At 42.9% G+C, this 26218-nt stretch overlaps 1 protein-coding gene across 1 annotated transcript; it reads left to right on the top strand.

The window, feature by feature from the left end:
• Positions 1–7198: 7198 nt before the first annotated feature.
• On the top strand, positions 7199–24467 carry fam204a.L (family with sequence similarity 204 member A L homeolog; the record flags this gene model as incomplete). The annotated part of the gene is given in 5 exon segments (NM_001091563.1): positions 7199–7228; positions 8194–8293; positions 9767–9856; positions 22695–22813; positions 23546–24467. Coding segments are annotated over 4 exon segments (345 nt in total). The 3' UTR covers positions 23598–24467.
• Positions 24468–26218: the final 1751 nt, after the last annotated feature.

Raw genomic sequence — 26218 nt, 5'->3', positions numbered from 1 at the left:
TGCTCAGGGAAGGGGAGGCCCAGTTCATTCCGGTACCTCAGGTGATGATGTCAGGGAAAGGTTCAGTTCCGGGTCCAGTTCTCATTTCGCACATTCTGTGTAACTCGAACTTCCTTATTGTTTTACATTACCAGCACTGAGAGGCAATAACTTATACTGGAAACAGAGCATTCCTTCTCTCTCTCTCTTTCTCTCTGATAGGGACCTTAGATTGTAAGCTCACTGGGACAGGGACAAATGGGAAAGTGATAGGGATATTAGATTGTAAGCTCACTGGGACAGGGACAAATGGGAAAGTGATGGGGACCTTAGATTGTAAACTCACTGGGACAGGGGCAAATGGGAATGTGAAAGGGACCTTAGATTGTAAGCTCACTGGGACAGGGACAAATGGGAAAGTGATAGGGGCCTTAGATTGTAAGCTCACTGGGACAGGGACAAATGGGAAAGTGATAGGGGCCTTAGATTGTAAGCTCACTGGGACAGGGACAAATGGGAATGTGATAGGGACCTTAGATTGTAAACTCACTGGGACAGGGACTGATGGGAATGTGATAGGGACCTTAGATTGTAAGCTCACTGGGACAGGGACTGATGGGAATGTGATAGGGACCTTAGATTGTAAGCTCACTGGGACAGGGACAAATGGGAAAGTGATAGGGGCCTTAGATTGTAAGCTCACTGGGACAGGGACAAATGGGAATGTGATAGGGACCTTAGATTGTAAGCTCACTGGGACAGGGGCAAATGGGAATGTGATAGGGACCTTAGATTGTAAACTCACTGGGACAGGGACTGATGGGAATGTGATAGGGGCCTTAGATTGTAAACTCACTGGGACAGGGACAAATGGGAAAGTGATAGGGACCTTAGATTGTAAGCTCACTGGGACAGGGACAAATGGGAATGTGATAGGGACCTTAGATTGTAAACTCACTGGGACAGGGACTGATGGGAATGTGATAGGGGCCTTAGATTGTAAACTCACTGGGACAGGGACAAATGGGAAAGTGATAGGGACCTTAGATTGTAAACTCACTGGGACAGGGGCAAATGGGAATGTGATAGGGACCTTAGATTGTAAGCTCACTGGCACAGGGACAAATGGGAAAGTGATAGGGGCCTTAGATTGTAAACTCACTGGGGCAGGGACTGATGGGAATGTGATAGGGACCTTAGATTGTAAGCTCACTGGCACAGGGACAAATGGGAAAGTGATAGGGGCCTTAGATTGTAAGCTCACTGGGACAGGGACAAATGGGAAAGTGATAGGGGCCTTAGATTGTAAGCTCACTGGGACAGGGACAAATGGGAATGTGATAGGGACCTTAGATTGTAAACTCACTGGGACAGGGACTGATGGGAATGTGATAGGGGCCTTAGATTGTAAACTCACTGGGACAGGGACAAATGGGAAAGTGATAGGGACCTTAGATTGTAAACTCACTGGGACAGGGGCAAATGGGAATGTGATAGGGACCTTAGATTGTAAGCTCACTGGCACAGGGACAAATGGGAAAGTGATAGGGGCCTTAGATTGTAAACTCACTGGGGCAGGGACTGATGGGAATGTGATAGGGACCTTAGATTGTAAGCTCACTGGCACAGGGACAAATGGGAAAGTGATAGGGGCCTTAGATTGTAAGCTCACTGGGACAGGGACAAATGGGAAAGTGATAGGGGCCTTAGATTGTAAGCTCACTGGGACAGGGACAAATGGGAATGTGATAGGGACCTTAGATTGTAAACTCACTGGGACAGGGACTGATGGGAATGTGATAGGGACCTTAGATTGTAAGCTCACTGGGACAGGGACAAATGGGAATGTGATAGGGACCTTAGATTGTAAACTCACTGGGACAGGGACTGATGGGAATGTGATAGGGACCTTAGATTGTAAACTCACTGGGACAGGGGCAAATGGGAATGTGATAGGGACCTTAGATTGTAAACTCACTGGGGCAGGGACTGATGGGAATGTGATAGGGACCTTAGATTGTAAGCTCACTGGCACAGGGACAAATGGGAAAGTGATAGGGGCCTTAGATTGTAAACTCACTGGGGCAGGGACTGATGGGAATGTGATAGGGACCTTAGATTGTAAGCTCACCCTGGCAGGGAGTGATGGGAAAGATGCATGTCTTGTCCTGTGGAATATGTTGCCAAATAACGTATAATGATATTTGTATTTATACATATGGGAGGGAGCTGCCATACACCTTAGGATGCACTTCTATGGTAAGGTGGCCAAGTGAGCAGATCTTCAGCAGACATGAGCAGCTTGTGATGGGAACATAAGTGGCGATGCAGGTTGTCTGGAGAGAGGTCCTTGATGCAGTCCTTGCCCTGACAAGGTTTTTTTAACCTGTTTGGATATCTGTCCAATTCTCATTGAGTTTGTTATCTGACAGGACCCTTCCATGGACAAATAATCTGCTGAATTGGCCCTGTGTAGATATTTTGACAATGCATTTGATAGAGTCCTGCAGCGGGTCGGGTACCCGCGGGTTACCTGTAAAAACCTGCGGTACCCTGCGGGTTGCGTTTAGAAGTTCCAGGTGTGGGTATACCCGCGGGTCGGCGGTTCTGCGGGTTGCGGGTCGGGCCGCGGGTCTTCTCAATATCGATATTCACTCCTTTCTTCTGGTCACGCCTACTTCCGACGATGTCACTTCCGGTTTACAATGACAGCACTTCCTGTTTTACTCCTTTTTTTTTCTGATCACATCTACTTCCAATGATGTCACTTCCGGTTTATAATGACAGCACTTCCTGATTCTTGATGGTCAGCGGGTCGCGGGTCCGGGTTGGGGATAAGGTACTTGCGGGTAGGGTCGGGTGGCGGGTCCAAGCGGGTAAGAATGCGGGTACAGGTCTAGTTCGGGTCCCAAAAAATGGACCCGCGCAGGACTCTACAGTGTGATATTATTGCTCATTCCCTGCATACACACAACTTCTCTCTATACACCCTGATGCCGACACGTAGAGACAAGACATTATCTGCACATGATAAGCTGCAATGTGTAAGAAAACAGTATGGCTTCTCCCGCTGGTATAAGTGGGTGTATATACATGAGTAAATACACCTGTCAGCTGATATGCAGGGCCACAAGGCAGGGTCAATCCCACCGGGGAAGGATCTCATTGGCACATGGATGCAGCTTTGTGCTCCTCACTCCTCAAACTGGGCCCAGATCCGCTTCTATGGAGACTTGGCACTTGAGTGGATAAGCTGTGTCTGGCCAGTCCCTCACATTGAAGCAATTTGATTTTATCCTGTATTTACTATTTCATTCACGGAGTATGATTAAATCTGAACACAAAAATGGAAACATAACCCTCAATACAAACACCCCAGTTTTATTGGAAATATGAAATATTGCTCTGTGTGTGTGTTTGCGTCTTACAGGAGATTTAATGAATGTTTATTTCTAAGCAACCTCCTAATATCCATTCTCACTGGCTTTATAGTTCTGTGTAACTGTCATTGTGTCTGTCCCTTTCTCTGCACTGCTGCTTCTGACTCCTGATACAACTTCCCAATATCCATTCATTCCTCATTCTCACTGGGTTTATAGTTCTGTGTAACTGTCATTGTGTCTGTCCCTTTCTCTGCACTGATGCCTCTGACTAATTTGAATTTGATTCCCAATTTCCTCTAGAATCAAATTCAAATTGCTAACACTCACTTTCAAGGTCCTTAAAGAGATCCTGTCATTGGAAAATATGTTTTTTTCAAAACGCATCAGTTAATAGTGCTACTCCAGCAGAATTCTGCACTGAAATCCATTTCTCAAAAGAGCAAACAGATTTTTTTATATTCAATTTTGAAATCTGACATGGGGCTAGACATTTTGTCAATTTCCCAGCTGCCCCTGGTCATGTGACTTGTTCCTGCACTTTAGGAGAGACATGCTTTCTGGCAGGCTGCTGTTTTTCCTTCTCAATGTAACTGAATGTGTCTCAGTGGGACATGGGTTTTTACTATTGAGTGTTGTTCTTAGATCTACCAGGCAGCTGTTATCTTGTGTTAGGGAGCTGCTATCTGTTTACTTCCCATTGTTCTGTTGTTAGGCTGCTGGGGGGAAAGAGAGGGGGTGATATCACTCCAACTTGCAGTACAGCAGTAAAGAGTGATTGAAGTTTATCAGAGCACAAGTCACATGATTTGGGGCAGCTGGGAAATTGACAATATGTCTAGCCCCATGTCAGATTTCAAAATTGAATATAAAAAAATCTGTTTGCTCTTTTGAGAAATGGATTTCAGTGCAGAATTCTGCTGGAGCAGCACTATTAACTGATTCATTTTGAAAAAAATGTTTTTTCCCATGACAGTATCCCTTTAATAATGAAACCCCTCCCTATATTTCATCTCTAATCTCCAAATACTCTCCTTCACACAACCTTCGCTCTGCTTCTGATCTTCGCCTGCTTCTCCTCTGATCACTTCTGCCCATTCTCGTCTACAAGACTTCTCTCTGACTTCTGCTTTTCTCTGGAACTCTCTGCATCGAGCTGTCAGACTTTCTCCTTCTTTCCAAACTTTCAAGCACTCCTTAAAGACCCTCCTGTTTAAAGAAACGTATTCAATGTACATTAATTAATTAATCAATCATTGCGGAATCAAAAATCACAAATTTTTTCTAAAATCCTAATGTCTCAATTGTACCCTAGGCCTAACCTTTAGTTTGTAAACTCTAATATGTAGGGCCCTCTAATCCTATTGTACTCTGTAACCCTTGTTTGTTATCCTCCATTTATTCCCCGTTTGTTATAACTAAGGTAAAGCACTGCGTATCTTATCGGCGCTATAAAAATAAATGATGATGACTCCTGATACAACTTCCCAATATCCGTTCATTCCTCATTCTCACTGGGTTTATAGTTCTGTGTAACTGTCATTGTGTCTGTCCCTTTCTCTGCACTGCTGCTTCTGACTCCTGATACAACTTCCCAATATCCGTTCATTCCTCATTCTCACTGGGTTTATAGTTCTGTGTAACTGTCATTGTGTCTGTCCCTTTCTCTGCACTGCTGCTTCTGACTCCTGATACAACTTCCCAATATCCATTCATTCCTCATTCTCACTGGGTTTATAGTTCTGTGTAACTGTCATTGTGTCTGTCCCTTTCTCTGCACTGCTGCCTCTGACTCCTGATACAACTTCCCAATATCCATTCATTCCTCATTCTCACTGGGTTTATAGTTCTGTGTAACTGTCATTGTGTCTGTCCCTTTCTCTTCTCTGCACTGCTGCCTCTGACTCCTGATACAACTTCCCAATATCCATTCATTCCTCATTCTCACTGGGTTTATAGTTTTCTGTAACTGCCATTGTGTCTGTCCCTTTCTCTTCTCTGCACTGCTGCCTCTGACTCCAGATACAGAACCTTCCAGCCTTCCTGCTGAGGGGGTGATGGAGGGTGGCACGTTGGCATCAGACATGCTGCTAATTCCGTGCCGCTCCAATCTGTTGACATTAAAGGATCTAAAGGCGCAGAGATGTTGTACAGCGAGTTCCTGTTCCGTGAAAGATCAGCCATGTATAATGGTGGGACTACTCACTCATCTTTATTGGGGAGTTGCTGTTTGATGTAAAGATGAGACTCGCTGTAGCTCAGATGCCTTTGTGCCCTTTACAGCTGGGGAGCCCCACTCCCTCCCCACGTATTTACTCACACAGATTTTATTGCTGCTGTTGTTTTATTTTATTTTTTTAGCACTTTGTGTACGGTGCAACTCACAAATTTGAATGAGGCAGGGTGTCATCTGTTTTTTACAGGAGCAATAGATTGTGTAGCCCTTAATATCTAGCCCTGTATAAACGGGCCCTTCTGTGTCTCCTTTAAAACACAAGTGTGCAACAAGACAGACGTGTTTGCTTTAGAGCTGCTGGCCCTTTAATGCTACAGTGGTATTTGATCTCCTGCCCCCCAATTAGCCCCTAGTGGTAGATTCCGCCTCTGAAGTAATTGCTCTTGTGTACTGGGGTGAGGGGGTGGGGAAGATAATGTCACTAATAATAAATGTGTGTGCATCCCGGGGTAGGGGAATGCCATTGAAGTTTAAGGGCTAATTAGTCTAATAAAGATGTATCTGTCGTAAATAAATCACTGATGAGCCCTGTGCGTGGCTGTCTGAGGAGGCCTCTCCCAATCACCCATGAAACCTGAGCTTCACTGGGTCAGTCCCTGACAAGGTTGTCTCCATTTGACAAAATTACAGTGACTTTTAGAGATTAATGGCACCTTCCCTGCAGATGTTGGTGGAGATACAAGTGTGGGCCCCACGTCTCCCATCACTTATAAGTCAAGTCTTCTAATAGGGGCTCAGGACTCATTCCTGCAGCATCGTGGGAACCGGAGCTCAACAATGCAACATGGTTTCAAAGGTATTTGCAGTCAGGACCAGCAGTGCAAGAAATCGCAAAGGATGGGCAGTGTACAATCATTACAAATTTTCAGCGATTTTAACATTTTGATTAATGTTTTTGAATGGGAGCCATATTAAAGGGGATATTTGCAATTGGCCTTCCTTTTCAAATAAACAGCTCTCTAGTTTGGAATTTAAACAGTCGTCTGATTGTTAGAGTGCTGTTCAGCCTAGCAACAAAGCAGTGGATTGAATGGAGGACATATAGGAGAGGGAAATTCGAGAAAATGTTATTACACAATCAGTGAGCTGGATGTCACTGACCTAGACAACTGCAGAGGCAGAAAAAGGCAAACATAAAATACCAACTGCAAGTTGTCCCTACAGATCAATGTCTGCACCATAGTTAGTTACTTTGTGCACTTTCACTTTAAGTCTGAGGGTGACAGAACTGCAAGTTAGTCCAAGAAAATTCAGTTGATTTTCTATTTATCTCTTGTTTTAACAGAAATTTTTGGATCTCCAAAAGAAACTGTGTAATTTAAAGTCGCAGGCCATCCCAAAAAGGAAGAGGAAACGCCGCAGAAATAATAAAGGTCAGCACTCAATTCGGTTTCACTTTGGCCCCGTGTTACACGTTTCCACTTACATGTACAGCATGAGGTTATAAGGGGTGAATTGTACTCCTCTTTATACAAATGGAAGGGTGGGAACTGCCATATTGTTTCTCTGGAATTTAACATAGTAACTTGATAAATATCAACAAACATAATTGGAGAGTTGAATTGGCTTTTCCATTTGTTATTTCAGGCAAATGTAAGATCAGTCAGACAGAAGATCCGGAAGCAACTCAAAGGTACAGTACAGGACACTGACGTATGAGCAGCCCATTATGTATGTGAGTCCCTTCGTGCATCCCATAGAGCCCAGGTTTCTTGGCTGGAATTCTCTGGATCAGGACAAAACAGTCCTACTTCTGGTCTGGTGTTGGCCACTGGTTATTTATGCAGCCACATGGCTAAGGGCATCATCGATCGGCTCCCAGAGATTGCAAACCTATTGCATGGATTGTCTATCCTCCTCCTTGATCATTTGTCTCCACTTTGTGACCCACATTGCTGAGAGATTTGCTTTTCTGGCTGATCATTTAAGGATAAGTAAACCTTAAAAATAAGCAAATTTAAAATTAACGTGGCTGCTATTCTAAGCACTTTTGCAATGTACATTTAGATTCCACGATATTAAGGGATATATGTACTGTAAGTATGAATTAATTTTGTTACAACAGCGCCACCTGCTGGTCATTTTCCCACCAGTCTGACCACCGAGTAGTCAAGGAAGTTGTCAGGAGAAAGAAAGAGGCTGATGTTCTTCTGCTTAGGAATAAAATTAGAAACCTTTCTCAAATCATTCCTAAGCAGAAAAACATCAGAGCAGCCTCTTTCATTCTCCTGACAACTTCCTTGACTACTTGGTGGTGAGACTGATGGGAAAATGACCAGCAGGTGGCGCTGTTGTAACATATTTCATTCATATTAACAGTACATGTATCCCTTAATATCTTGTAATCTAAAAAAAATAAATAATGAATGTACACTCTTATGAAAAGCTCTTTATTGTGGACCCACAACGACAGCAGTAGAGGGCCGATTCATTTGCAAAAGGCCCAGCTGCATGTCTGTAACTTAACACAAATCAAATGTTTTGGGGGGCTAACTGAATAAGGGTATGACCCAGAAATGGGCAGATGGGGGGGGGGCACTGTACTTGTCATAATTCTTGGGCATTTGTGATTCTGAGCCAATTGTTGGTTTTTTTCAGCCCATCTCCAGTGAAAATGAAGGCGTTGGAGACCCTTCAGCCGTATTTTGGAATGCACGATCAGTTCAACCCTCCTGTTTGTCAGAAAATCATGAAAAAGGTAACCGTTTTTAGGGTAAGGGCACACTTGGCTATTCGGGGAGATTTAGCCGCCCGGCGACTAATTGCCTCTTCTTTGACTAATTTCCCCGAAGGCTTCCCCCTGTCTTCCGCCGGCTATAATGAAAAAATGCCTGCGGCATGGCACACGCGGCACTTCGTTTTCCGAAGTCGACTAGATCTCCCGAATTGCCAGGTGTGCCCTTACCCTTAGTCAGATGGTCTGGTCTTATTAAGGGAACGTTTCCAGATGAAGACAGGGAACCCACACTGCATAAATCGATTTCTGACTTCTTTATCCCCACTTGGTTTGTTCCCTCAGTAAAGGTGGCCATAGACGTTTCAATTACGATCTTTCCAGAAAAGATTGTTTGTTTCAATACACACATGTAGAGCTGAATCATCCGATATACTGATAGAAATAATAGAATTCTACCTGTATCTGACGATTCAGCACTTTACAATTTCCGATGTTCAGGTGCCTTCGAAGGTGTCCGATCAAAATTTTCCACCAGCCCCATCGACATCGATATTGGTCGGCTTGTCTTCCACCATACACCCCCCGAATATCGTATGAAAACTTGTTTCATACAATGTAATCGGTGCCACGGGGTTCTTCACCTTTGAGTTAACTTTTAGTTTGATGTAGAGAGGGATATTCTGAGACAATTTGCAGTTGGTTTTCATTTTTTATTATTTGTGGCTTTTGGGTTGTTTGACTTTTTATTCAGCAGCTCTCCGGTTTGCAGTTTCACCAATCTGGTTGCTGAGGGCCCCATTACACTAGCAACCATGCATTGATTTGAATAACAGACCATAGTCTGCATATGAGAGGCCTGAATAGAAAGATGAGTAATAAAAAGTGACCATAACTATAAAGGTGTAGCATTTGTTTTAATATGGGGTCAGTGACCCCCATTTGAAAGATGGAGAGAATCCGAAGAAGGAGGCAGATAATTTAACAAAAAAAAAAATATATATATATATATAAATAAAAAACAAAAAATGAAGACCAACTGAAAAGGTGCTTAGAATTAGCCATTTGATAACATACTAAACGTTAACTTAAAGGTGAACCACCCCTTTAAGGCACCTATGTATAAGCATAAAATTCTTCGCCAGTGGAATAACTCACCAAATTGAATGGGTGGCCCAGGTGCTTCTGCTTCAGGCCCTCAGCTCAAGGGAGTGGACAATCCGTGTGTAGGAAAAACAAAATGTTGGAGCAAGGCACTCAAATAGGTCACACATAGATCAGACTAATAGTAAATAAAAATTAGAAACATTTTATTTGTATAAACAACTCATGCACAACACGTTTCGTGTCACTGGGACAGTCATAGGCTTACTTTGTTTGCTCTTGGATCTTACAACCAGCTCTGTCCATGTGTGGTTACATTTAATGTCTACATTGAAAATGATTGATATTAGGTCCGATTCCGAGTAACAAGCAGGATTTTTGTTACTTTTGCAGTCGCGCCTGGAGCAGAACATAGATACAGCTGTGAAGCTCGGGGACTTGGACACGGCCGAGCAGCTCAGCGACCGACTTGCAACCCGCGAGGCAAGTACATTCAGCTTTTCCTTCTCTCTCAATGTGAAATGTTACCTGCTGAGTGAAGCAGCGATGTGTAAACACCAGTGTATAAGTGAAGCAGGTTTCATTGATGCACTTGGCGGACACAGACACACCCTCTTTTTCCATTTATCCTTCTGATTGTATCCATTTATTGGACAGGGTTCATTGTGAGTGTATCTATTTACAGTCAATTTTGCATGGTGACATTGCTGATGGTTTACTTGTCTCGACGATATCATGATAAATACCCCCGAGCTGGTTTCAAACCCCTTAGTTATACCAAACCTCTAATGTGCCTGCAATTCACTTCCATGCATATCATTTGTACACGGACACGGTTTACTGAAATCATTACCTGGATACTGCATGTGAATGCACCCTCTTCACCTGGTGTATATGTAAAAACAATTGTACAGAGGTTGATTTGGGGTGTTTTGATGCTTCATAGCTCTAAAGCTGGTGCCAGAACGCCCTTTATAACTCACATTAGCTGCATTTGTATTTGACAGTCGCCTGAAAGAACTTGCACAAGCGCAGTCACTACCCCCCGCAGGCGTCTGTGTTTCATTTTAATGTTGGAGACAGGCTGATTTTGGCTCAGACACACACTGAAGCATTTTTAGGCTGAAATCCACTTCTCTGACAGCTGAAAGTTGCCAGCGGGTAGTACGTTCCTTGTGCCATGTACCTTAGTCTCCTTTTTAAAATATTAAACGTTTTATGCTTTTTAAATTAGTGCTGGGCAGCTGCTATTACATCTTTCATAAACGATTGAGTGATAGTTTCCTTTTTTAAGGTCATAATGTTGTCTCCTCTGGGGTAGAAAAATGTAGGAGGGCAGGACTGCTGCTTACAATGGGGATCAGATAGGATCTGTGCAGCTACTGGGACAGAATGTTCTGTTATACAGATAGCTAGAATCTCAGCTGCCATAAAGCAGGACAGGACTGCTGCTTACAATGGGGATCAGATAGGATCTGTGCAGCCACTGGGACAGAATGTTCTGTTATACAGATAGCTAGAATCTCAGCTGCCATAAAGCAGGACAGGACTGCTGCTTACAATGGGGATCAGATAGGATCTGTGCAGCCACTGGGACAGAATGTTTTGTTATACAGATAGCTAGAATCTCAGCTGCCATAAAGCAGGACAGGACTGCTGCTGACAATGGGATCAGATAGGATCTGTGCAGCCACTGGGACAGAATGTTCTGTTATACAGATAGCTAGAATCTCAGCTGCCATAAAGCAGGACAGGACTGCTGCTTACAATGGGGATCAGATAGGATCTGTGCAGCCACTGGGACAGAATGTTCTGTTATACAGATAGCTAGAATCTCAGCTGCCATAAAGCAGGACAGGACTGCTGCTTACAATGGGGATCAGATAGGATCTGTGCAGCCACTGGGACAGAATGTTCTGTTATACAGATAGCTAGAATCTCAGCTGCCATAAAGCAGGACAGGACTGCTGCTTACAATGGGATCAGATAGGATCTGTGCAGCCACTGGGACAAAATGTTCTGTTATACAGATAGCTAGAATCTCAGCTGCCATAAAGCAGGACAGGACTGCTGCTTACAATGGGGATCAGATAGGATCTGTGCAGCCACTGGGACAGAATGCTCTGTTATACAGATAGCTAGAATCTCAGCTGCCATAAAGCAGGACAGGACTGCTGCTGACAATGGGATCAGATCGGATCTGTGCAGCCACTGGGACAGAATGTTCTGTTATACAGATAGCTAGAATCTCAGCTGCCATAAAGCAGGACAGGACTGCTGCTTACAATGGGGATCAGATAGGATCTGTGCAGCCACTAGGACAGAATGCTCTGTTATACAGATAGTTAGAATCTTAGCCATAAAGCAGGACAGGACTGCTGTTTTGTGCAAGAGAGGAAGAGAAGCTAATTATTTGATTATACATCCCTCTGCAAGTTATTTATTTTTTTTAATCACAGAGCTATGTTCCTTATTACAAACTGATTTTGGGCGCAGACACACTTCATGTTTTGATGCTGTTTTCCAGTTAAAATGAATTGGGAATCCACCTGCCCATTAGGAAGGAAGTTTCTGTGAAATGTTATTAGTCTGTATCTCACCTGGTTACACCTGGAGTCGGGGCGCTGGAATACCTGTATAACCAGGAAATGCACTTTCCTCTGTCAAAACAACCTCAGGCTGCCGCTAGGCCTGAAGTGTACATATCACACCGTTGTATTTAAAGTCGTGAGAGGTGCAGCTCTTTAACCAGCAGCTCTGACACTTCTTTCCCCCCCAAAAATCAGGCAGTTACTGGAACGCACTGATAAAACCTTCCCTCTGGGGCCGAGTTCCCAGAGAGCTTTAATCCAGTTCCTGTTCTAATAGGTGAGACTAATTTCTGCTGTATAACATTTCTAAGCCGTTAAATATCGTCTTGGAAGGAAGCGCTTTGATGGGGGAGAGCGCGGCCAGGAAAACAAATCGTACAAATAGAGCGTGATGTGCGGGGCCTGTGTGTAATGAAGTGAAGTCACCGACACCGCCGGGGGAACTTTAACCCTTTGCCAGATAAACATATGAACCAGGTAACCATGAAGATACGTGTCCCTATCGGCTGCTGATCGATCACAGCGAGAGCCCTGACCTGTTGGGAGACAAACGTGACCTTGCGAGTCGTCTCCGTAAGCATTTGGCTGGGTCGGTCTCTGCCGACAGATTACACCTCGGTCAATTTGAAGGCGTAGCATGTTATCGCTCCGTACACAGCAGCGCATCGCTTGCCTGGGGTCCTGATTAAGGGACTTAGAAGCGGAGCTTTGCTTTAAGCCTTTATCCCCTCTGACCAAACAGCACGGATCAGTACTAAGATGGCATTGATTCAGCGTAAAACGCCCAACAGCTGTTTGTTTATTTAGATCCGTAATGCCCGGATAATTACAAGTCCTAATTACAAGCCGTTGGCTACAGCGTGCAGGAGGGGTCAAACTGGCAGCAGAGGTTAGACAGTGACCTGGCTCTCCCTTTCATGACTCCCTCTCATAGCTGTTGTGTGTTGTTTTAACAGCATCGATCACCTTGTTGTGTAGCCCCAGCATTGTTGCCCATCTGCTTGCACTCACCTTGTTTACTGAGCCGTACAGACATGGGGAGGCCCATTTATCAAAGTCCGGATTTATCTCATTATTTTCTGAAAACTAATCCAACCAAATCTGCACAAATTTTTCCCCTTATTTATCAATACATTTTTCGGAAAATTTCCTGTGCGGGGAAAACCCTGAAAAAAAGAAAAAAACGTACACATTTTTCAGATTTTCCACCCGAAAAGTCCCGAAACCCAGCGCAGATCAAGATATCTTTAGGACTTCTCCCATTGACTTAAATGCAACCGTGGCAGTTCTGAGATGCCAGATTTTCGGATTCAGACTTTTTCCATCCTCGGGGTATAATAAATCCCGAATAATTGCTGTTTTTTTCCAACTAAAAATTCAGATTTTATACTAGAATTTTTTTTTTTTCAGGATTTTGGCATTCAGAGTTTAATAAATAACTCCCTACATTTATCTCCAGCGCTCACTGATCAATAGGGTCACCTCTGTTTCTGGTTTGGGCAATGCTGGAATACAATTTAAATATATAAATGCAATGCTGTGTAGTCATTGTATACGTAGCTGCTGGTTGGACATATGTCAAAGTATAAATATGTATTTTATAAGCGTTGATAGAAGGACAAAATACAGTGCTGACTGACGGATAACAAGCTCATAATGTCAATAGAGACATGTCAGGGCCCAGCGTGGCCCCCAGGTGTAACACAGACTGGTGCACTTTAGACCTTTCATAGGGGAGCCTAAAAGTCTAATAATGTATCACCCTAGGGAACGGCAGTCGGTGAGATACGTGTGCCTCTCACAGGATCCTTAAGGAACACCATATAATTTCCCTCATTTAATTACCTGTGCCTTCGCTCGAGGATTCCTGGGGAAATGCAGAGTCCTGTCAGACAAAAGCAAACGCTCAAGGGCTTTTAGCTCTGCAGAGACACAGCACCCGAGAACCTGGAAATGTTTTTCCGAGCGGAGACGTCACCAGCCCTAAACTCTGTTTCACTGGCAGTGTATGGTAACCGGTACTGATGGGCGAATCCGACCTGTTTCGGTTCAACAAAAATTAGTCAAAATTCATTGTCTCCCCCCAACTGTAATTTATAAAGATATTGGAAGTCACTGAGGGGTTCTGTGACCATATAAAGGCACAAGGCTGCAGGCTGAGTTATACAGGGAACTCGGAGTATCACTCATGTATTATAAGGGATAATGTACCCCCTACTGTAAATGATAAGGATATTAGAAGTCACTGAGGGGTTGTTCTGTGACCATATAAAGGCACAAGGCTGCAGGCTGAGTTATACAGGGAACTCTGAATATCACTCATGTATTATAAGGGATAATGTACCTCCTACTGTAAATGATAAGGATATTAGAAGTCACTGAGGGGTTGTTCTGTTACCATATAAAGGCACAAGGCTGCAGGCTGAGTTATACAGGGAACTCTGAGTATCACTTGTGTATTATTGATACTGTGGATAAGAAAAAGCCATTAAAGGGAAGATCAGTTTCGGCAGTTTGCTGGCAGTATCTGGTATTGCTTCTCAGAGAGAGAGAGAAATTCAAGGCAAGATTTGGCTGTTACAAGTCTAATTAAAGAAAGACAATGCTTAGTTTATACTGTAGATTTTTTCTGCAGTCAAATTAATCAGCATGTTTTCTCTTTTAATTAAAACCATTTTAGTAAATTAAAGCCCACAGCAAAACACATATATAATTTGTTTGTAATTAGCTCTTAATTGGTGGTAGTTGAAGCTTAGTACCCTTGGATTCTTTCTTCATGATTGCCATTTTATTAGCAGGCTAGTCATTAATTAATCTTTTTTTTCTAATTAGCTTATAAAACTGTTGATGGCACATAATTGTAAATGTGATTTTAAGTTCAAAGCGTGTTAATAAGCTTTCTTACAAAGAAGAACGGAGATAAAGAAATTGCTGAAAACACCACCACTGTTAGTATATACCCGCTTCTCTCTCTCCGCTGCCGACTGCAGCAAAGCAGCAAGAGACGGGATTTCCTTATAAACACGGGGGGCATTACCTCACGTGCTGATTGGCTGACAGAGACACTGGAAACCCGGGGTCGTCGGCTATGTTACATAGTTACATAGTTAAATTGGGTTGAAAAAAGACAAAGTCCATCAAGTTCAACCCCTCCAAATGAAAACCCAGCCCCATACACACACCCCTCCCTACTGTCACATAAATGATATATACCCATATCTATACTAACTATAGAGTTTAGTATCACAATAGCCTTTGTATTATGTCTGTCCAAAAAATCATCCAAGTCCCTCTTATAGTCATTAACTGAATCAGCATCACAACATCACCCGGCAGTGCATTCCCCAACCTCACTGTCCTCACTGTGATGAACCCCCTACTCCAGGAGTCCCCAACCTTTTTCACCCGTGAGCAACATTCAGATGTAAAAAGTGTTGGGGAGCAACACAAGCATGAAAAATGTTCCTGGGTGCTGCCAAATAAGGGCTGTGATTGGCTATTGGTAGCCCCTATGTGGACTGGCAGCCTACATGAGGTTCTGGTTGGCAGTACATCTGGTTTTCATGCAACCAAAACTTGCTTCCAAGCCAGGAATTAAAAAATAAGCACCTGCTTTGAGGCCACTGGGAGCAACATCAAAGGGGTTGGAGAGCAACATGTTGCTCGCGAGCTACTGGTTGGGGATCACTGCCCTACTCTGTTCCTTTAAATGAAACTTTTCCTCTAGTCTGAAGGGGAGGCCTCTGGTACGTGATTCTCTTTATGGGTAAAAAGGTCCCCTGCTTATTTGTCTATAATGTCCTCTAATGTACTTGTAAAGTCTAATCATGTCCCCTCACAAGCACCTTTTTTCCAGAGAAAACAACCCCAACCTTGTCAGTCTCCCCTCATAATTTAACTCTTCCCTCCCTCTAACCAGTTTAGTTGCACTTAGTCTCTGCACTCTCTCCAGCTCATTTATATCCCTCTTAAGGACTGGAGTCCAAAACTGCCCCCATACTCCAGATGAGGCCTCACCAGGGACCTATAAAGAGACATAATTATGTTTTCATCCCTTGAGTTAATGCCCTTTTTATGCAAGACAGAACTTTCTTATTTAAAGGGATCCTGGCATCAGAAAACATGTTTTTTTTCAAAACGCATCAGTTAATAGTGCTACTCCAGCAGAATTCTGCACTGAAATCCATTTCTCAAAAGAGCAAACAGATTTTTTTATATTCAATTTTGAAATCTGACATGGGGCTAGACATATTGTCAGTTTCCCAGCTGCCCCTGGTCATGTGACTTGTGCCTGCACTTTAGGAGAGAAATGCTTTCTGGCAGGCTGCTGTTTTTCCTTCTCAATGTAACTGAATGTGTCTCAGTGGGACCTGGATTTTACTATTGAGTGTTGTTTTTAGATCTACCAGGCAGCTGTTATCTTGTGTTAGGGAGCTGCTATCTGGTTACCTTCCCATTGTTCTTTTGTTTGGCTGCTGGGGGGGGGGGAAAGGGAGGGGGTGATATCACTCCAACTTGCAGTACAGCAGTAAAGAGTGACTGAAGTTTATCAGAGCACAAGTCACATGACTTGGGGCAGCTGGGAAATTGACAAAATGTCTAGCCCCATGTCAGATTTCAAAATTGAATATAAAATGCTCTTTTCAGAAATGGATTTTAGTGCAGAATTCTGCTGGAGCAGCACTATTTACTGATTCATTCAGACAGGATTTGGCGTTTTTCCACAGGATTCTGGTGAATCCACTTCCCGGCCGAAGCGAATCCTTAAAATCAAGTGACTTTTCATCACACCAACACGGAAGTAAAATAATATTTCATCCTCCCTTGCTTTGATTTGCATTTGTAAATTAGGTAGGGATGTACCGAATCTACAATTTTAGTATTCGACCAAATCTCAAATCCTTTGTGAAAGGTTCTGCAGGATACCAAACCAAATCTGAACCCTAGTTTGCATATGTAAATTAGGGGAATGAGGGGAAAAGTGCGTGCATAGGGTGCGGGTAAAAACAAAATTTACTTCCTTGTTTGTGTCTGACGAAAAGCCATGTGATTTTTTTTTTTTTGTTAATTCTTATTCGTTTCGGCTAGGCACTTTTAATCCAGAATATGAATTCTTTTGAAAAAGGCAGAATCCCAAACTGAATCCTGGATTCGGTGCATCCCTAAAATTAGGGTTCTGATTCGGTTCAGTATTCGGTTGAATCTTTCACAAGGGATTCAGCTGAATCTGAAGATAGTAGATTTGGAGCATCTCTAGTTTTGACTAGGGATGCACCAAATTTACTATTTCGAATTCAGCCAAAACCCCGAATCCTTCACAATAGATTAGACCGAACCGAATTCTAATTTGTGTATGCAAATTAGGGCTTGTAAGGGGAATACACTTTTTACTTCCTTGTTTTGTGACAAAAAGTCATGTGATTTCCTTCCCTGACCTGAACCTGATTTGGTTCGGCCAGGCAGAAGGATTCGGCCGATTCCGAATCCTGCAGAAAAAGTCCAAATCCCGAACCGAATCCTGGTTATCTGTATCCAGATCCCACTGAAGGTATCTTATTCGATGTGAGCTGGAGAGACTGAAACTTAAATAGTTGTTTTGGTATCCCAAAAATTGGGGTCTCACCTCATCGATTTGCAAATTAGTCGTATATTAAGGGGGGTGGCGATTATCTTGTGTTTGGACTCTCCAAACTCGACCTTTAAGTGTTACTATAGACATAACATCTCATAGCCCCTTGTACTTAATCATAGGCAGTTTCTGATTCTCCAAATCACATTTCCAGGATGACTCTTAAAATATAGTCTGTATTTGATCCATTAAAAACCAATGCCTGACGCGTTTAATGCCTCTTGTACTTAATCATAGGCAGTTTCTGATTCTCCAAATCACATTTCCAGGATGACTCTTAAAATATAGTCTGTATTTGATCCATTAAAAACCAATGCCTGACGCGTTTAATGCCTCTTGTACTTAATCTTAGGCAGTTTCTGATTCTCCAAATCACATTTCCAGGATGACTTAAAATATAGTCTGTATTTGATCCATTAAAAACCAATGCCTGACGCGTTTAATGCCTCTTGTACTTAATCATAGGCAGTTTCTGATTCTCCAAATCACATTTCCAGGATGACTTAAAATATAGTCTGTATTTGATCCATTAAAAACCAATGCCTGACGCGTTTAATGCAGTTTCAGATTCTTCAAATCACATTCCCAGACTTTCGCACCCAAGGACACTTCAGGCACGATGACTGTTAAAACTGAGTCTTTATTTGATCCATTAAAGGCAAATTCAACCGTTTAAGAGGAGGGTGGGGGTATGGCTTTATTTCTTAAAAGGTTGAATTCTCCTTTAAAAACCAACGCCTGAAGCGTTTCATGTCTTTTGCACTTAATCATAGGCAGTTTCCGAATATCCAAATCATATTCCCAGTTTCTCAGACTCCAGGACATCTCAGGTAGGATGATGCTGAAAATATAGTCTGTATTTGATCCATTAAAAACCAATGCCTGACGCGTTTAATGCCTCTTGCACTTAACATAGGCAGTTTCAGATTCTCCATATCAAATTCCCAGACTTTCGCACCCAAGGACACTTCAGGCACGATGACAGTTAAAACATAGTCTTTATTTGATCCATTAAAGGAGAATTCAACCGTTTAAGAGGAGGGTGGGGGTATGGCTTTATTTCTTAAAAGGTTGAATTCTCCTTTAAAAAACCAACGACTGACGCGTTTCATGCTTCTCGCACTTAATCATAGGCAGTTTCTGATTCTCCTTAACGACCCAGTTTCACATGCACGATAATGGGGTACAGCCAAGTGATCAAGATACAGGCGTCCCGGTGTCCACATATGATGATGACCTGTGATAATGTCACCTGCAATTTTTGATGATGTCATCACTATGGGAGGGATATGTTAATGTAATAGTGGACATATTGGTGATGGCTCATACTACTAGTTGCCTTGAATCATCAACTAAGCCATCTCATGGTGAAAAGGGTGTTTCGTAGATTTGCCCCTCTATGGGACGCATTTTCCTGTGCTTATACGGCTTAGCCGGAAACCTTAGGAAAGAAATTGCCTGCAGGAAGGAGGGGCGCCCAGTTGAAAGGGCGAGTGGGGGTCTAGAAAGTGTGACAAAAATTGAAAATTGGATAAAAAAATAAATGAATAATGTCATATTACTAAAAAGATGAGGGGGTAATTTGTGCCGACTTTTTTGCTAATTTTACTCAAGCCTGAGACTAAGGGGCTGTCACCCATTCTGTGCATCAGTCCTGACAGTGCCAATGATCCGTGAAATAGGCTGCCGCTGGCTTTGTTCTGATAAGAAAGAACAAATCTGCACAAAGCCGAGCTGCCGGAATCTCATTTTCATACTTGCATGGAGGCTAAAAGAAATAAGCTGTTTGCTGACTTGATTAATCAGACAATTGAGGGCTTTTTTACCCCCTCTTTTTTTTTTTTTTTGTCGCTTTGATCTTTTCCGTTTCCAAGGTAACTCCGTTGACTCTAATGTTGAGCTTTCGTTAAGACAATCGGAATCGCTGATAAAATAAACAATTTGTTAAAAACACCACTGAAAGAGTTTGTGTGGGGGGGGGGGTTTGTTCATCTTGGTGCCGCTGAGGAAGGTGTCAGGTTCTGCGTAATTTATACTCGCCTTGGCACATAAACACTCGGCAAAGCTGAAAATGAGATCGAATTTACAGTTCTCTCTGCCGATGATCCTAGCTGATAGGAGGAAGGTAATTAGCTTGTTTTATTTAGCACTGAACTGGAGATGTTTCTGTGGGATAATCAGTTCAGAGGCCAATTAATCAACCCGTTATCTTCCATCCAGATGGACCGGTTTATCTTCATTTGGAGGAACGAATCGCAATAAAGCGAATGGGTACAAACTGGGCCACATCATGCCGCGTCCAACAAGCTTTATTTATAAGTCGGCAACAGTAAAGACGTCCATATGTGAGCTATAATTGGTCTACGCGTGGCACAACCCATACCATAGCCATGTACTATAGATATTGCTCGGTCCTGGAATGGGACAGGTTAGAATATGTCGTCTCCCAATGGCCAGTTTGTGGTTCAAGCCTTTTCTTCCCCCTGTTTGCGAGTGCTTGAATGATTGGAACAATAGCAAGGCTGCTTATTGTGTGTGGCCCCTCGTATGTTCGACCCGTGTTTGGCTGTCATGTCTCTTCCATGAATCAACCTCAAAAAGGCCTTAGAAATGTGTATTGCCCACTAGCTCTAGGTACCGACCCACTTACGGGATTATATTGACATCTCGGCAGTTCATTTGTACATGGGCTTGTTGGAGGAACTCTATAAATAAAAGATAATATTGTTGGCAAGAGCTCCTGTGAAAGGTCTGGGAGTGGAGCTGCTGTATGAGCACACCATGCTGTTTTACAAGCCGGAATCTTTATGTCTATTTTACTGTCGGAGATGATTTACACACTCTAAACCTGTAAAACTGAAAGGAATTTGAAGGAAGGGGGGGGGGTAGAATCTCGAATGCGGCTGTGCGTTGGCTGGAGGTTACGCCGGTGCTTTTACAAATCTTCTAAGTGGCTGTAAAGATGATCGCCTCGAGGGAACAGCCAGGACCCGCTGCTGCTACCAGCTAAAGCCCTTATCTTAAATCCAAGCAAAGTACCATTAATCTTTTTGAAAGACCTTTTATGGCTTTTAATATAGGCCAAATTAGAACATTTTACACCCTTGGTTCCTGAAATATAGCGATAAAAAGCCTTTAGAGCTTAGTTTTCCCGACTGCCGGCTCGGACCAATTTCCAGTTCCCGGCGATAATGTTTAGACACCCTAATTAAAATGCAGCTAAATAGCGGCGGTTCCGTATGAAAAGTGCCGAGGCTTTGCTACTGACGGCTGCACTGGCTTTATGTTTGTGTATATCTTTCCCCTCGAACGTGTGCAGATAGAGGGGGGCTACACTCCGGCTCTTCTCTGGCCCTTTCTCTCACTCAAGAGGTAATGTGACCACAGCCCGTCTCTCATTGACACGCAAAATGCGATCTAGAGTGCTCCGAAAAATTGTATAAACACCCCATTCTTTCCTCTTTCTGCACTGGATCCATTGTGATTTCCATCCCTGCAGGGACAAGAGAGCGCGTTTTGTTGTCGGAATAAGAAAATACGAGGAAATCTCCAGCCGGGAACATTTTGCTTCGGATATAATCGTCTGCATTAAAGGGACAGATTATTTGAATTTTATTTTTTCAATTGAAGCTCCAGCGTGCTTCATATCACCCAGTTTTATATGTCACACACAAGTGCAAAAATGTGCAAGACTGAGACTCACCCCACAAAACTCTGAGTCATCTGGCCAAAAGGTACAAGGAAAAAAGAGTTTTTTCGGAACCACCTTCGCCCGAAGGCTAGGATGGAACTCTCTATCCCCCACGCACAAAAGGCACAGGCAGGGGGCAAGGGTCTTCAGATCCCCTTTCTCCAATCCCCGAAGGGAAAGGACACAAATGACCTCCGAAGAGGGCCATAGTTGCTGCATCCACTTGGGGCCAGGTTCAGGGGGAGAAGGAGAATAATGGCCACATATCTTTCTCCTAGACAAGCGCAAACCTGTAGGAATTGTACTCATCCTGGAAAAAAGTGCTACATGCTTAAAAAATAAATAAATAAGCATAAAATCCATAAAAGTGTAGGCAATGTGCTGCCCCAGCCTATCAGCCAGATTTAAAACATTTCTTAGCCTTGGCCTAATGGTTGGGTGGATGTGCATATAAGGTGTATGCTAAAGTGCCAACAGTGTGGTTTTCACAACTGTGGTTTTCACATAGCTCAGGTCCTGCAGCGGGTCAGGTACCCGCGGTTACCTGCAAAATCCTGCCGTACCCTCCGGGTTGCGGGTAGAAGTTCTGGGTGCGGGTATAGACACGGGTCAGCGGTTCTGCGGGTTGTGGGTCGGGCTGCGGGCATGCTTGACAAAGGGGACATCCCCGCAACGTTGCACCTTTCTGCCAATAAAGTGCAAGGGTATGTCCCTGCTTTTATCTGCCTTTGAGTGCAAGTAAAATTCTTGGTTCTACGTTGGATTTGGAGGGATCCCTCCTTCACTGTGCACCACGCGATCAGAATCGAAGGCCAGGGTGTGCGAGCGGTTCTCCTCTTCTAGCTTGAATGGCTGCCCTCATGGCTACACAGCAGCTTGTTTATATAAACTATAGTAGTACTTATCTGTTATCTACTGTGTATCCTGTGCTTGAATGGCTGCCCTCATGGCTACACAGCAGCTTGTTTATATAAACTATAGTAGTGCTTATCTGTTATCTACTGTGTATCCTGTGCTTGAATGGCTGCCTCCATGGCTACACAGCAGCTTGTTTATATAAACTATAGTAGTACTTATCTGTTATCTACTGTGTATCCTGTGCTTGAATGGCTGCCCCCATGGCTACATCAGCTTGTTTATTTGGTGTTACTGTTCCATTAAGATTCTTCTGAAAGCCCACTATAAAGGTCTGTTGGGGAAATATATATATATATATATATCAGGTTGTGATCTGAAAACTCCAAATTACCACTGCATCTTAGGGGTGACCTCCTTCTTCTTCATGGATCACATTATGTACTTGGGGAGTGGGGGGCACTTTCGGACATCTCCCATCTCAGCAATAAATGTTTGGCCAATATGACTACTAATAAATTAATTCCCTGTCTAACTGACCCCCTTTCTTTTCAGTTGGCTGTTAAGGTCAGCAAAGCAGCCTCCTACCACAGACACGTGCAAACTAAGGAAGAAGGGGAGACGTCCCAGGAGACGCTAAAGAAAAAGAAGAAAGGGAAGAATCTTGGTTGGGGGTAAGTTATACACCAGGAAGTACCAACTGACCAATGGGAAATGATCATCACTTTATTTTGCGGAAAATACACAGATAATAGAAACCTTACTTAAATGGGTGGTTCACCTTTATGTTAACTTTTAGTATGTTATAGAATGGCTAACTCTAAACAACTTTTCAATTGGTCTTCATTTTTTAATTGTTATAATTTGCTGTCTTCTTCTGACTCTTTCCAGCTTTCAAATGGGGGTCACTGACCCCATTTAAAACAAAAAAATGGTCTGTAAGGCTACAACTGTATTGCTTTAGTTACTGTTTATTACTCCTCTTTCTATTCAGACCTCTCCTATTCATATTCCAGTCTCTTATTCATATCAATGCATGGTTGCTAGGGTAACTTGGACCCTAGCAACTGGATTGCAGATATTGCAAACTAGAGAGCTGCTGAATAAAAAGCTAAATAACAAAAAAACCACAAATGATAAAAAAATGAAAACCAATTGCAAATTGTCTCAGAATATCACTCTCTATATCATATTAACAGTTCATTTAAAGGTGAACAACTCCTGTTTCTGTATTGCTTTTAACCGTTTCATTGGCTCTCAAGCAGGCGGCTGGTTACGGTAGTTCTTATCTGGCAACTTCACCACTAATTTGAGACTTGAGAGAAATGCGATTGAATAATGTAAAAGTCTTACCTGGCAGAGCCGCTGCACATTCACACTCATCACGGCTGTTTTGCAATTTTCAGGTTTGAAGCAAAGCAAAGATGGGAAACAAAGAGCAACATGGGATACATGTGAAGTCCTGTCGGAACATGATGGAGCTCACCGGCCCCGATGCGGCTTCCTGGATTCTGATTGGCAATCACCTCCATGCAATGTAAATAAAGGCAAGGGCAAGGCTAGTCTAACTGGCCTTGTGTTGCTTCTCACCAACAGGGGGTGCACAGAATTCCTCCCCCCTCCGAGTCTCTCAAAACATGGGGGTACATCATTTCTATTCCAGCCGTGGAGTAATGTGAGGCCAGGATTTCAGAACAGTGACACTGTCCAAAGCAATGGAAAGGAGTGTAAGCTCATCTGCTGATCTGCATCCTCTTGGAACCCTCTTGGGAAGGCAACTGTTTCTGAGATTTTTTTAAAATGTTTTTTTTATACAACAGGTGCGTGGGGCATAGAAATTCAATGGGAAACTTGCTCCCTAAAAATTGAGAGGTCTGTATTAAACTGTTGTCACAGAGGTGGTATCTTCATCGCTGTGTTGGTGGCTGTTGTTGGCTAACATTGCACCAGCCAATCTCCGTTACCACCTTCACTATTGATCTGTTCTGATATGATGCCTCATCCAATAGCAGCTCATCTGCCAACTGCTCACTTTAAATCACAAGAGAATGTTTAGTAGATCTTCCGTAGCCCTCGCACTGAGGCGATGTATCACTATGCTTAGAGCTATGGTGAGATATCCATACAGGTATGGGACTGGTTATCCAGAATGTTTGGGCCATGGGGTTTTCCACATAACAGATCTTTCTGTAATTTGGATCTTCATACCTTTAGTCTGCTAGAAAATCATATAAACATTAAATAAACCCAATAGGCTGGTTTTGCTTCCAATAAGGATTAATTATATCTTAGTTGCGATCCAGTACAAGCGACTTTTATTATTACACAGAAAAAGAAAATCATTTTTAAACATTTGAATTATTTGGATAAAATGGAGACGGCCTTTCTGTAATTCTGAGCTTTTTGTATAACTGGTTTCCGCAGAACTGATCCCACACTGGTATCTCTCAATCACTATCCTCAGGGCTATGGGGAGAGCTGTGTATACAGGTGCTACAATAAAACAACATTGTACATAAATAAAGAAGGCAACACTGCTTTGCTCTATAGATACATTTGGACATGATATTGTCTCTTTTCTATTTTTGCAGAATTGATTAACATTATGGAGTATGGTCACTATATTTTCCAATAGCAGCCACAGACTGTACAGCCCGGCAGGTAGGTGGGCTCTGTATAAACAAAGGGGCAGGAGCAATTCTTGGGATACATTTTCATATGCGCGGAATTAACATAACCCCCTAATTCCAACCGGAAAGTCCATTAGGGCAGAATGAGTTTTAGTGTAATATCAAATGCACATTTATTGTCCCATGGGTGTAAATGATATGCAGCGTTAATAATATTTCTCTGCGCCTTAAGCTGTGCAAAGTAACGGCACATTAACTCCCCTCTCCCTGCTCCTCTCCGGATGATTTTGCATTTGCTTTGAGGGTCAACACATTATAGATTTATTGTTTTATTTTAAGTGCTCTGCACAGCTGTAACGCCACATCCGTGCCACACCAAGTTGCAAATTAACTGTGAATTACAAGTTTAATGGCAGACAGGCTGAAATGAGACGATAAGCTTCTCCTGCCTCTGATAAAACCCGGGGAGTGCGCCCCTAGCCCAGAGATTAGCAGCGGGAAAAGTACCGAAAATCTCCCGAGCTCCTGCCATTCTCTCTAATTCCATTCATAGCGGCCGAAGGGATTGTGTTCTTTACTGGACCCCTCTCACAGGCTGCGGAAGAGTAAACGGACGGCTAGACATTTGGGGGGTCATTTATAAAGTTTGCGCAGATCATATTTATTCGCAAATGGTTGTATTGCCCATGTTTTTTCCTGAACGCTAATATATTACACTGCTCTGCCCGTCTTTCCGTTTTTTTCGAATTCGCATTGGGAATAAATCTTCGCAAACGGTGCGCAAATGAGACAGGAGTTTGCATGAGCGCACTCAATGTGTGCGGTTGTTGTGTGCGAAAATAGCGTTGACAGTAACTGAAATTCGCACTTTGCAAAACTGTTCTGCAAATATTTTCTCCGCCACCAAAGTTGTGGCGTAATTCAGTTGTAGAGTGTGCTCATAAATATTCGCACTTTGTGAATTTTTGACATATTTTAAAAGCTCTTATAGACATTCGCATTGTGAAAAAAATTTTGCAATTCTTTTTCCACACTCTTATTCAGCTTTATAAATATAACCATGCGCAAATATGTTCACTTTGCGGACCAATCTGCCCTGTGCAAAGTTTCTAAATTACCCCCACAGACTGTTAAAAAATAAATAAATATTTGGACAGACAACTTTTTTTTTTTTCTAATTTTGGTTCTGTACATTACCTAGGGATGCACCGAATCCAGGATTCGGCCTTTTTCAGCAGGAAGCCATCCTTAAAGGCATGTAAAGGCAAACAAATAAAATCCCATTTTTACTTTAATGAAAAACAAACCTATCTCTAATATACTTTAATTAAAAAATATGTACCGTTTTTATAAGAAACCTGACTGTATGCAGTGAAATTCTCCCTTCATTTACTGCTGTGGATAGGAATTGTCAGACGGTCCCTAACTGCTCTGCAGGGAAACAATCAT

This window comes from Xenopus laevis, chromosome 7L (assembly GCF_017654675.1).
Source record: "Xenopus laevis strain J_2021 chromosome 7L, Xenopus_laevis_v10.1, whole genome shotgun sequence".
In the NCBI taxonomy this organism is placed as follows: Eukaryota; Metazoa; Chordata; class Amphibia; order Anura; family Pipidae; genus Xenopus; species Xenopus laevis.
This window is presented reverse-complemented; position numbering and strand designations above follow the sequence as displayed.